The 14,079-nt window shown below is 39.9% G+C and overlaps 1 protein-coding gene across 4 annotated transcripts in view; it reads left to right on the top strand.

Moving 5' to 3' along the window:
* The window catches only part of PHACTR2 (phosphatase and actin regulator 2), a 141,546-nt gene that overhangs the window by 90,728 nt on the left and 36,739 nt on the right, over positions 1 to 14,079 (top strand). For 3 of the 4 annotated variants that reach the window (XM_054195143.1, XM_054195146.1, XM_054195145.1), the window contains exons 2-3: positions 1,478 to 1,645; positions 11,899 to 11,979. In XM_054195143.1, the coding sequence (XP_054051118.1) occupies positions 1,478 to 1,645; positions 11,899 to 11,979 (249 nt within the window). The remainder of the gene's footprint in view (positions 1 to 1,477; positions 1,646 to 11,898; positions 11,980 to 14,079) is intronic. The other variant, XM_054195144.1, reaches the window with a different exon arrangement.

The raw sequence follows: 14,079 nt of genomic DNA, 5'->3' as shown, positions 1-14,079 counted from the left end.
AGATTTATTGATTTAAATGCTATCGTTTTCATACAAATTTATTTCTGGTTTTAACTTCATAGACTTCAATGAAGTTATACAATGGATCTTTTTTCCCAGTACTTTATTTCAAAACATTGGAAATAAAGTTTCTTGGACTCTGATTGCATTACATCAGCTTTCTCACAGAAAAGATTTTTTTTTTTTAGCATCCTGGATCAATCTAAAGTCTAGGACAAATATAGGACTCATTAAATGCCATTTGTCTGAGAAGCAGAATAATAAGATTGCACCATGATGTTATATGTCTGAATATGTATCTTTTTTGCAGCTAGGACACAGGACCAGGATTCAGGAAGCCATTTGGCAAACATAAAATTAAGCACTTAACAATTCTGTGCTTCATATTTTCCATCTGTAAAATGGGGACAGCGATATTTCCTTCTTTGAATAGCACTTTCTGATTTAATCATCTATGATTATCATGATTACTGTTGACAATGGCAGAAACTCTGTTCCGAATTGGTTATAATTAGAATGTTTAGATGAATGAAAGCAATTACAGAGCCCTTATGCCGCAAACATTTAAGCCTGTGATTAATTTTATGTACGTAAGTAATCACAGTTACTTCAGTGAAGCTGCTCACGTGAATAAAATTAAGCATATCTGAAGTGTTTGCAGGACCACGAATGGAAGGCTCTAAGAAACCTCAGTTCTTAAATAGAAATAGATAATAGTAGACTCCTTGGGAAAATTTCCGGGACATTTATTTTAACTGTATGCTATGGCATGTTGTAGAATGAGTCTTATTTTGGTTCACAAAACTTGATGTTACAGCCATCAATGATAAATATTGGCTTTCATATCACTCAATATGTTTTTGCAGAAAAGTAATCCTTCATTAAATTTTGGCTACAGCCCAGAAGCTTATTGTTAAATGCGTTTTGTTAATAAGAAGCCTGACTCACGGCAGGCTGTGCTGTGAATGACTGATTACCAGGGATGTCAAACGGACCTATTCCCATTCTGCTGCCAGAACAGTTATCTTTAGAGCTCGTTTAAGAAATGATTTGTTTCACTCAAAAGAAATAGTTTATGTTTTTGCATTGTAAGGGTTTTGTTTTCTATATGATGACAGCTAGTTATTCAGCTTTACCAAAGATAAGAAAAAAGTCGCCCAAACATGTGTTGAAAGAAACTCTGCAGTAGCGGTGAAAAACCGCAGAAACATGCAGATGTGCCAGATGCGTGTTGCGAGAAGCAAGTTCTGGCCTGCTGCAGCTGAGGTGCTGAGCAGCAGTGAAGCCCAGGGCTAGCTGAGGTGGGGACTGGCTAGTGACCACGGGCTGCAGTCAAGTGCCCTTTGGCTGCTTTCTGGAACAGAAAACACATTGGCCCACACACAGCCTGTTGCAGTCTAGTAGTGGAGGAGTGTAGCTGTCGGGTACCATTTTGTTTTGCATCTTTCAGTTACCTTTATTTTTCTTGTTTATACAGTTGATGGTTTGGATAAGGCTTCAATCGCTAACTCGGATGGACCAGCCCCAGGATCCCAAACTCCCCCCTTCAAGAGGAAGGGCAAACTCTCCACCATTGGCAAAATCTTTAAACCTTGGAAATGGCGGAAGAAGAAGACTAGTGACAAATTCAGAGAAACGTCGGCAGGTATGTCTGTGGCCCTTTGGTGGCAAATAGTAGAAAACACTGTGGTGGCTTTGCAGAGTAGTATTTGAAAAGCTCTTGGAGGTTGTTAGATGGCAGGGATTATTTAGGCACAGTATTTGACATACAGAAAAACAGTTCGATCCTTGGCAAGGAAAAACCTAAGCTTGTTCAGCTTCTGTCCTGAACCTATCACCAAAAATACGCAGTTTATTTGTTTACTATACATTATATATGGTATGCTTTTGATGTTGACAGTACTCTCTTCTTTCAACTAAGAAACACTAGGCTTTATGTTACATATCCTCAAATATGTTGGAAATGTCTCTACGTCCTCCTAATAGTCCATGACTTGGATTGTGAAACGTACCTTGCCCCCATGGGGACAGAAGTTTGGTCTGTTCAGAGGGGAGAAGCAGACGTGGCTGTGCCCAGCAGAAGAACAAGGATCAGCTTTGCGACCACTGCCTTCATACAGGCTGCTCTGCCCCTTCACTCCCCCATTGAGAAGGCTTGAAGAATGGTCTGAAATAAAATGCTGTGATTGAATTACATTTCTTCTGATAAAGAGGAAGTTTGAGGGCTGGGATTCACTGAGCTAAACACAGTTGCTTGGTGCGACTTGAGATGCTCTGGGGCGTCCTGTCTACTCTCCTAGAAGGTTCTGCATCGTATTTGCCATCCCTGTGCAGACACCTCCAAAACCCTGGGGCACCTCAAGTGGCTGTAGACACCCATGTTTAAGAAACTGAATGCCACCCTGCATATATGTGTGTGTGTCTCTGTGTGTCACAGCTCTGGCCAAGATTTCTCCAGAAAAATCCCAAACTTATGGTTTGGAATTCAGACATTTGACGTTGCGCTTCTCTAAACTTGAGCCTAAACAGAGTCCAGGGAGTGTTTATGAGCTCTTCAGATTCATTACCACAGTGCAAGCCCTTTCCATGGCTCTAGGCAACAAACCCAAAACGAATCTCCTGAGGTATCCTCACTAGGCTTTCCTGAACTCCTAGGAGTATGCTGCTTGACATTTTAAACCCATAGCAACCCTTGACAATTACAGCAAGGAACTCTATGGTTTTGCAGTGTAACTTGTAAAATTTGCTTTATTTACACAAAAGGTAAAAAGAAGCCATCTTTTGTGATGCCATCATGACTCCAGATACCAACTGAAGTTTTGGACAATCTTTCTGAGATCCTCAAATCCTTCTCTCAGTCTCTCTCTTTGGTTTTGTTTTGTTTTTTTTTAACTTTCCTGGTTAGACTGCAACAAAACCCCCACAATTTCTTCTACTGCTGCGATAAAAAAAAATCCTCTCTCTGCTATCTCCTTCGTTGCTTCCAGTTTCCTTCAGCTTCTCCAGTACTTTTATCATACTGCTAGAGCAAAGTTATTTCTAGTTAATGACTCCTGAATGTTCTGCAGCTACTGTTGGACAGGTATGTGATTTTATATGCAGTGAATTCTCCAGAATAATCACCATTCATAGGCTGTGTATACAGAGATTTCCCAAACTGTCACAACGTATTAGCGTGTGTTAAGTTGTTATATCATTAAATAATAATGCATGTGTCATTTTGCAGTTATTTTTTTACAAATCAATGAATTTAACAATTCATGTTAAATACAGTATTTCTTATGTTGTACTGTCTTTCTTCAGAGGCCTCAATCCAGTCTTACAAGCATGATGCATCAATTCTTACAATACCAAAGCAAAGCATGTGTTTTTATTTATTTTACAAAAGGAGGAACTGGGGCACAAAGAAATTAAGGTGGTCAACATTTCCAAAAATGCCTCCTAGTTACTTGCTTGTACTTAATTTGCCTGTCTTGTTTATGATGGTGTGGTCCCTCAAGTCCATTCAGGGCTGTGGAGAACCCACAGTTCCCATTGGCACTGACTGCCGATGGAGTTATTATGGACAATTTATCTCAAGGTGAGCACCTGAAAAATGGAGATGCGTAGCAGTACGTGTAATGGACAGAAAGCATTAAATAATTTCAGAACAGTAAATGAAAATCAAGCTTTAAAATTATACTATAGATACAAATAGACAAATTTTGAGCCACAAAATATCTTTTTCAGGTGCCATACAGCTACGGTAGTTTGTAATAAGGGTTGTTATCTCTCTCCCCGGACCTTGCTGCAGTCATACATGTAGACCATCAGAGCTAAGGTACTGGTGACACTACAGCAGGGTTTGTGTAACGTTTTACATTCCGAGCTCGGTTTTGCCACTGTGTGCTCTCAATGCATAGCTGCATTTATTACCCTTAAGAAAGAGGTAATTATTGGGAAGCAGTGTCCACCGTAACTACCTCAGAACTAGTTTTCCAGTGATAATTTATCTTCCCAGTTCTCTCAGCTGTGTCTGTTGACTTCCTCTGCCTCCTGCGTACTGGCACCAGTTTTGCCAAGAGCAGATCACAAACCTGATCCAGCTAAAAACAAATCCAGCAAAATTTAACAAGAAGTAGTAGTTTTTACTCTTCTGCGAAGGTTACCACTTGGACTGCTATCAATAAAGTGCTCTGAAGCAGAGAGGAAAAACAGAGCCACTTTTTTGGATAACTTCTTAAAATTTAGACAACCTGTTTTTTCTCTCATTTCAGCTGTGGTTTTGCAGCACTGCCATTTAGGTCTGGAAACTGAAAGAGTAATATAGACCTCCTTGTCTTTTTTCAAAGTTAAAGCTTTATTTTGTGATCAATCTTTTCTTAAAAATGGAGAGCACCAGGGTGCAAGCAGAAATCCATAAAAGTTACGAGAATTTGCGGTACAAATTGGCAGAAGAGGAGGGTAGGTAGTAAAAGATAAGTATAGTCTGTAGATCATATAAGTGGGAGCTCTTTTGGTCAATTTAATACATGATTATATATAATTATGTATTGAAAAGGGGAAGTTAATTATCCGCACAATGAAGTATCTCTGTAAATGGTACAGTGTTTGGGAAAAGTTCAGTGCAGGAGGAGGAGAAAACAGTTGACTAACCGAAGTCCCCGCTCTAAGTCCAGTCACAACACTTTATATCTACAGTCCTTTGGGGCAAAAAAGCAACTAACATTCTTGATTCACTAAGTGCTTAATGTGTCTTGTGTATCTAGAAGTATCATCTTCTATATAGGCTTTTAAATTACCCTGAAAACCTTTAATTTTTTACTTCATTGTTTAGCTAGCATTCTACTAGAGAATTGTGTGGTACATACTCAAACTCTTATGCAGGAAAGACTGTTATTATATTTAATAACATAACGTAAACCAGCTAATAAAGTACAAACCCATTCTAATGCTCTGAATAATATAAACTATATGGTTTGTGAAGAGTAAATATACAAAATTCAATGCATGTCTTGGTGAACAGAACTTAAGATGTTATACAGGAAATTTGGGAATTTTTTATTTTTTTCATTTTTCGGTAGATTTTTTTTTTCTCTAAGGAGTATATGTGCTCTATTTTTAATAAAGTTCTGCTTTTCCATCCTGATACACTGTAAAATTTGATTTATTTGGATGGAATTATACAAACATAGTGACATAGGGAATTAATTTCAGATTTTCAAAACTTTTGTAATATTTTGTACATTCAATATATGAGCTTGTATTTTTATGCCCCAGTTTATGTGCTTTTCGCCAACTATGATAATATTTAGTGGTTTGGTTTTTTTCCTTAAAATGAAACTCTGAGTTCTGTAATATTTGCAGATCTTGACATTCACCTCAAAACCAGCTCACTAAGCTAGGGAGAAAGGAAGAAAGTAAACCTGGGTAGTATGAATTGTAAGAGTTCTAAACATAAATAAAAGGTTCCCAAACTATTTTCCCCCTAAATTTCATATGAGAGTTTACCCCTTGCGACTCTCTAAGATGTAACCCAGAAGAATAGTTCCCAGAGCTTTTATGTGGAGAAAGAAGAATGTATCTAAGCACTGATTAGCCTCTGCAGAGCAAAGATTTGGAGCACATCTTCAAGGCAAATACGCTTCATAGTCTTGCTTAGGTGTTATTGCCGTTTGCCCTCCTATCTACATACAAAGCTTTCTCTTGCAAGTCTGGCTGTACTTCCCATCCTCTGCCAGCAGCTGGCTGTGGGCTGGGCAGGTCTTTCATTCATGCTGGTCGCCCAGTAGTGGCAGTAGTAGTGCTCGTAGGAGTGGACCAGAATAAGTCATTTGTTGCGTTGACTTCCAGTGCTCTCCTGCAGTTACTCCTCTGTCTTAGCCAGAAATGCAGATGCCCTCCTCACATATCTCCTTAAAGAGAATAATAGGGATAAATTGTACTGTTCTGCAGCACTAACTGTAAGGGGCTGCATCCCCAAAAATCCCAGAAACAGACAGGGTGCCAGCCCCAGCTGTATCTTGAATAAGCTGTAGCTTTTCAGTGCTAATCAGGTTAGCTTGCAGTGAAAGTACGTCTTTACATGCTTGAGGGCTGTGTCCCCGTCAGGAAGCCGCAGAGCTGTAGGGAGATATTAATTTGCTTCTAAACTCCATGTATGTAAGGTATGGAATCTTACTTACTGACTTACGTTTGTGTATGTGCTTCCTGTGAGGCTGGAATTTGAAATGAAAACTAGTTTGGATTGCATTCATCCTGTCTCAGATGGTAGTTTCAGGGGGGAAGAAAAAAGTATTAAAAAATAGTTATCCCTGTATTTCTTGAGGAAACAGATCCAGGACCAACAGAGACTGAGAAGATGCATTTACTTGGTTTCCCCCTGATGCATGCTGACTGCACAAAGAAACTTGCTTATCTAACTTGAGAAGGAAATGGGAAAACATCCATACAAAATAAAAATCCTACAGGAAATCCTCTTCCTCGGGCTACTCAATGAGGGATATATTTACATTACAGACCAGGGTATGTGTATGTGCGTGTGTGTGCGTGCATCTTACATGCAGGAAGCTGATTTCCTGGCCCGAGGCCATGGGATGGTATGACGATTGTCACATTTATTGCCTATTCTCTTAACAGGGCTACAACTTGATAAATCTGTGTGCAGCTGAAGAAAGAGTTTCTTCTCAGACAGAATGTGGGCTATTGGAAAGAGCTTTTCTTGCTTTATCTGGGCTTTCAATAGGCTTTTTGAAATAGGCTCTTGCTACAGCCTTGCCAGGGTACCATGTACCATGCAGTGCTTTGACAAAATCTCACGTGACTCTCCTATGCCAGCAACTGAAAGATGTTCGTAAACAGCAAATACCGCAAACATCAAAAGAAGAAGGAGGACTAGATGTGGAAGTATTTGTGCCGATGTGGGAATGATGGATGGAACTTTTTCCTTTAGCAACAACATATTTTCCATGCTGTATCTCAGAAAATCTGTTCTCTGGGCACCAGTTGTATACTCTCTGCCTAGAGGGCTTTCAAAGTTAAGTAAAAACAAACAGAAGATGGCATCATCTCAAGGGTTTCTCCCCTCTGCAGTGTTTTGCCATGAAGGAAAAGGCGGCAGCAGTTTGTGTCTTGGCACGAAGTAGATGCCGCTTCAAAGCTCCACTGCAAGAGTATGTGCAGACAGGGAGCAGAAGGTGATTTTAGCTCTCACTAAGTCAGAGAAAAATTAAAAATCAGAATTCTCTTGCGCTTCACTTGGAAGACCAACACTAAAGACTGGAGAACATCCAGAAGCTCATAGCACTCCCTGAGTCAGAGAATGGGGTTTAAGATTGTCCGAGGTTTGTAGCTGCGGAATATCACTAAGCAGTCTCTTTGGAGGGGATAGGGAGGGAAGGATGGAAACTGATTTTTGAGGTAAACTGTTCTAATGATTAGTGTTACTATTACTTATATTGGGCTAAAAATACAAACGTTTGTGGGATCCCTTGAACAACTAAGATTTACTGAAGTAAACGAGGGCTGCGTACAGTGTGATGAATTGACGCGCTTGCTGACAGTTACACCTGAAGTCAGGGCAAGCTTTGCTTTTGACTGCAGTAGGGGAAGGATTTTGACATGGGATTTTTTGAGTCTGCTGGAGCATGATGTTCGAGAGTGGAGCCTTCCTCACCTCAGCATTCCTCAGCAGGCAAGGACTGATAACCAGTTACACTCACAGTCAGGACTGACTTGTTTGCGTTATCGATCTCAATACATACATGTATACAGATGGAGAAATTATTTCCATTTTATTATTGCTTAACGTTATAAACAATGTGTTGATGTTAATGTTGAAATGTTACATATATTCACACTTTTGTATATACACGTATATATCTATATATCATATAGATATATCTATATATCATATAGATACGTTAAGATATATATATTCACAGATATACATATACACACACATACACACACATTATTAGATACAGAAAAGATTTGTAGTACTAAGATCCACTGGTCACTCAGCGTAAGAATGTCCACATGATGGTGGTACAGCTAACAGTATTTATCATATATTTGGTTCAGGAAAGTACTAGTCATCTACTCCTGAGTGAGGAATCAGAGATCAGAGATTGCAAAAATGATGATCAGCAGGCATAGAGAGACAAAGGGGTGTTTATGGGAGAAGCAAATGGGTAGCATATTGTGGCAAGTTCTACTAGAAGAGGAAGGAAGAGAAGAGAGGTAGGTCTGGAAACCAAAGGTAAGAAGTTTAAAATCCTTCAAGTGAAGGAGAAAGAGCTGATGATGAAGTCACAACAGAGGTGGTGAGAGGAGGGAGCATGCCAGGTGGGACAATGGTGAAAGCACCGAGCTACAGTCCTCTCCTTCTGCTGAACTCAGGAGACTGAACTATTTGTAAGGTGACAAATAGTGACACCCATCTCAGGTGGTTCGGGTAGATGATAACTGTTTCTACAGTTGTGTATGCCATTAGCTAAGTGGCAGATGGCCAGTGCTCATAGCTTTACTTCTATTGATTAGATATTTTGAACCAGAAGTAGGCAATTCAACTAGAATTCCTATGCTTTGGGTTGTTTGTTTGTTTGTTTGTTTTATTTATCACAATTTTAATGTGGGAAATTACACCTGAAAGGTACCTCAAATGAACACTTAACAAATGTCAGCTTGTTTGATAATATGGCTCAGTCTTTCTGTGCTATGTCCTATCTATACATTCATGATAACACCTTTGCATATCTCACATGGGTTTCAAGGAGAAAAACATATTGTCTTTTGTTCACTTAGTTGCTGGAGTGACGATTGGGAAAACTAAGAGTTTTCTATTCGAATGAAGGCTTAGGTTGTTCCTCAAATGAGGTCTGGGCGCCAGGTTGAAAGGTAAGGTTAAAAATTTGGGTAACGAAACCGTTCATTGAACACAGTGCAGTCTGTATCCTAAATGAGGCAGGGATGGCAAAGGTAAAATATATAACAAGCAAATAAAAGCTGTACCATCTGCACACCCATCAACCTTCATTCAAACATTTCCTGACTTCTAAATGCTTGACTTTGTAACTCTCTTATTTCAAGAGAGGTTATTGAAACATAACGGTAGTCAAATGTGATTAGCTCAGCTGGGTAGTTTGAGACCCTTAAAGCTCAGTGCAACTGGGCTCTGATAATCCGAATACCTGACTGTGTAAATGTGAAATGTATTGTATGGTCCAGAGTCTGTAATAAGCAATAATTTATGATGATGAGTCCACCCTGGCTATATAGCAGTTAGTATAGGTTCATAAGTAGACAGGCTACTCATTCCTCTTATACAAGGGGACGTATTTTTGGTTGCTTTGATTTAAATTAAAATCCTGCCTTTTTCTTTGAAGGAATTAAAGTTATGATACTCATAGTGAATACTAGCATGATTTCTTATGTTCTTTCCATGGGCCATAGAATATTTTAAATAAATTATCTTTTCAAGCTGAATTAACTGAGCTTAATCAGTTTAAATAAAAACACCACTCATGGCTAGTATTTTAGATGATGAAGGATTGGATCTTAAGCTTCTTATCTGTTCATAAATTTTCTAATCTGTGAAATGGAGATAGCTACGTCTACGGGAAGTTATGAAACCTATGTAATGTTAATAAAATGCTTTGAGGTCTTCCAGTAAAAGTGTAAAGAGTTAATATCTTTTAATGCTAATTAACATTTTCCATGATAATTAATTTGATACTTATGTTAATCCAGTGTTGTAGAACTGAAAAAATATGTCATTCTGAAAACTAGAGAGAGACATTGATGGGGGGTCTGATTCAATGTTTTTGAACTTAATGGAAAGAGCATCATTGTTTTCAAGTGGTGTTGGATTAACTCCCACAAATAAATATATGGGAGATCATCTCATTTCACTGTCCCCAAGAAAACAGATGTAAAGAGCAAGCAGAGCGGAAAAATAGTAGGAAGTAAATTATACTTTTAAAGCTGAAGTAATAAGAGAATATATATATTCACCTACATGAAAAACTCTTTGCAAGAACGGGGCATGCTCCTGTGCTTTGTTTGCCATGCCAATAACATGTGTGACACACAGTTGCAAGGCATATACCTTAAAAAGTAACGGGGAAAAATTGGAAGAGCTCCTGCGTGATTTAGGATCGGGACCCAAGGCAACCTAACCTGGTCTGCGTTGAGGCTCCCACGCTCTCCCCAAGGAGGGTGGCTTACATAGAGAGTCTGCAGCCACGCTCACGGGCTCCGTTATACTGTCAAACGTATTTTGAATGCCTTGAAGGTTTGACCTTTAACAGACAAATCCCACAAAGTACCTGCGTATATAAACGCAGACCAACTTATATGTTCTTGTGCCAGTATTGTGTGCATTCATGAGATGTTGATCTCCCAGGCATGGTTGGCTTGAGCTGGGTTGGTCAAAATGGTTACTGCCCCTGGTTCTTCTGCCGGGAGTCGGTGCTTTTTTGGTAGGGAAGTGCATCCCATGTGGAGCATTTGCTGAATGCCCACACTTTGCAGTGTGAGAAATAAACACGGTGCTGTAAATCTGGGAAGCGCAGGATCTGCTTCGTCTTCTGTTCAACCATCCCCTTCCCCTGGCAGGGAAGGGGAGCGGGAAGCTGTGAGCAGGGATGCCTTCAGGCGTCGGAGTTCAGCCAGCCCGGTTGCAAGTCAGCAGCCGGGGTTACCTGCTGCCGGGAAAGGCGTTTCTCAGCTGCTGTGCCCAGAGGGTAAATTTCTCAAAAGCACCAAACTGCGTCTCGGCGCCTTCACAGGAGCCATCACTTCACCATATGGCTGCTCAATCCGAATGGGCTGGCACAAATGAGGTTGACAATACTTCTTGCAGCATTTAATCTGCAAACAGCAATTAGACTGACCCTAGCCAGTAATTGGATTACCAGAGTGTTTGAATTAGTTGATGAGATAAATACCCCTATCCCATAACATTAATAGGATGAAGTCCAGCACGGCTGAAGCTTTGCCGCATGCCCTCAGCTTGAGCTCCAAATGTCGCTTGGGGTTTGATGTCCATATGTAAACAGAATCAGGATGGGAGATTAACTTCTCCTAACAGTGAAGACAGGATTTTGCAAGTGGTGCTCACATTCTAGGGACCGTGCACCATGATTCAGTGGATCGTTACAGTGGCCTCCCAGATCACTGACCAAAACTGTATTGGTTTGGCAGTGGGGTGCAGTGGGGGGTTAGTCTATTTTGCTATCTGTAAATGCTTTTCCCTATAAAACTATTTAGCATTTTTCCCACGGGAAATAAACATAATAATTAAAATGTTTCATGTCACAGTCTTTTTTGTGTGTGTTGTATGCTTTTTTTTTAACCTAAAAAACAGGATGCTGCATTTTTTTCCATGAAAGCCAACCAGCCTGGATGAGGATGTTGTTTCCTTTAAGAACAGAACTTTCTAGCTTCTGTTTAAGGTTATTTTTGTTTCCTTTAAAACAGTTTGCATGTCATAAAGGCTACACTGTGAGTTGCTTGCTCTGAGCAGGATTTGTCTCTCCCAACTCAAAACATCTACAGAGCAGACAGAAGTATCTCCAGCTGAGCTGCTCACCCGAGTCAATGGTAAAGAGGTGCTTTTACGTATTAAATGCCTGTGCTAGGATGAGTTCAGTTTCACTCTGGAAGTAACTTTTTCCATTGGCTGTAAAGGAAGCCTCATGGAGCCTTGCTTAGCTGAAGGCTGGTGAATTCCCCCTTCTGTGCCTGAAATTGTGAGACGATATTTTCAGAGACCGTCCATGAAAACCCAGACCACTTCTCCTGCAGAATCAGAGGAAATTCTCAGGGTTTCTTTAAAAAAAATAAACTTTTAATACATTTTCCACAAGCATTAGCAGTACAAGAATAAATCTATTCTTAACTGTGCTTTTTCTTTAGTGTTGGAAAGGAAGATTTCGACAAGACAAAGCAGAGAGGAGCTGATAAGAAGGGGAGTGCTGAAGGAAATGCCCGAGCAAGGTGATAACATTGAGAATTTAGCTCCTAAGTTGTAAACACGGATGATAAAGCTACTATTGTATTGTTTCCACATAGTATAAATAGGTATGAGGAGACAAAGCTGATGAGTGTGAGACATAGTTTGGGCCAGCTGACAAACAACTAAAGTTGGAGTCGACAGACTTGTGTTCTGTAACTGCTCCTGCCATAGGTACACCATCTGACTTCTGGTCATATCCTTAAGTATTTTGATGTTCCCTTTAAATCATGTGACTCCTGTGGTTCCTACTTATTGTTTGCAGATTTTTTAAGGTAGTGATTAATCTATTTTTTGAGTCAAGGTCTGCTGTTTAAAGCAACTGGAGTATAACACGAGAAATTTTGGTTGAAAAATTAGGGGCTTTGGGACCCCCAAGCAAATCAGTAGCATCCATTTCAGGTATCAAAAAGTACCACTGCTGGGATCGTACAGATCCCGCTGCTATCATACAGACCACATTCACAAATGGCACAACCGTAAAGCTGTGGGGAAGACACCACAAGTTTCAAAATGCTATAAGGTTTAGTAACTGGTATTAACCAGAATTTGTGTTTCAAAAAGCATGAGTAAACCATGGTTAACACCTCTGTGCTGCATCTGATTATGTCACTAGTGGTATTCTTTCTAATATTCTTGATCTTCTATAAATCTAGATCAAATAAAATTCAAGTGAGTGAAATAATTTTCTGTAGCTTAAAATTAAACCATTCATCATTTTATCAAGGAATCTAAGAACTCCATTATCTCCAAAAATATTTTTCTCCTAGAAATTGTGTTACTCTGCCTGAGCTGAAGAATCATGACCGTATCAATGTGTATGGTTAGTATCGTACACATTGATATTTAGAAATAAAGGGCTTGTTTGTTGACATGTGACATCACTTGTCTTTACAGTGTTTTGCTAATTACCAAGCTATGGCATTCAGCATAGCTGGCTTCTGAACTTGTCTCTGCCACTGTCTTTGACTTAAAACAAGAAATGAAAACTCTCCATACCTCGATTTGTCCCTCTGTGAATTTGTTACATTTTTTTGCTATACGCTTTACTGAGGAGCTGTGTGACTTTGTCCGTTGATGGTTGTAAATTGCATTTGTACTCCTGGGACAGTTAATGAAATGTGTTAACATTTCAGGTTGGTTGCAAACATTCTGAACATAAATGCTATCATTTGTGCTAAAAGTGTGTATGCTTTCACCATCAGTGTCTTTGACCCTCTATTCCACTCTTAAAAGGGGACGGGACTTTGGATCCCTCACAGAAATTGAGTAAAGTGAGAAAAGGATGTAAAGATGAACGATTTTCTCCCCTTCCTCCCATCTTAAGAAGGCCATCAATCTAGTCCCTGTTGCCTTCATCACTTTGTACGTCCTTTCTGATGAAAACTATAGTTCTCAAGGAGCAGTTTGAAAGAATACAGGATTGGTTTGAAGGTGCTAAAAAAAGAGATACAGAAAAGACAGTGGCTGAGCACTCTGAAGGTAGTTAGAAGGAATGACCGTGGAGCTGAAAGTTAGATGGGGAAATTACACGGAGCCCTGAAATGTGAGAGGTAAGAATTGTGAAGAAGTGACAGTTTCACATGGGATGAAGAAGAAACAAGTGGAAGGTGCCACTTAGAGGCAGGAGGTGTTTGCAGAACCATGACATGGATAAGAGGTGGGGACGCCACATGTGGAGACAGAGAGGAAAGAATGGATATATGAACCTCTGGAAGAAAGGAGATGAAGAACCTGAATGTTGCGGTAAGTTAAGAAAGAAGCCTTGAGAAACTGTCAGCTATAGTGAACAAGACAAGGTAAAGAGGGCAAAACTTAGTTTTTACACATCAAGTTGAATTAGTGTGCGGGTGAGAATGAAACCATCAGCTTAACCTATGGAGCAGCCCAAGGTGGTAGGAGAGAGGCTACATAATTGTGTTGAAACCAGGGAACCAGCCAAATATCCACAGCTGATAGCATAGAGCAAGGAAGAGGAGGAGAAGAAGAGAGTGGAGTTACCACAATTAATGAAGAATCAACGGGAAGAACCAGATGAGACACCAGGTAGATTTGCATGTTTGGATGGACAGCAAGAGAATCCT

Source organism: Rissa tridactyla, chromosome 3, assembly GCF_028500815.1.
Source record: "Rissa tridactyla isolate bRisTri1 chromosome 3, bRisTri1.patW.cur.20221130, whole genome shotgun sequence".
In the NCBI taxonomy this organism is placed as follows: Eukaryota; Metazoa; Chordata; class Aves; order Charadriiformes; family Laridae; genus Rissa; species Rissa tridactyla.
The sequence above is the reverse complement of the archived record's forward strand: the minus strand, read 5'-3'. Positions and strand labels throughout refer to the sequence as shown.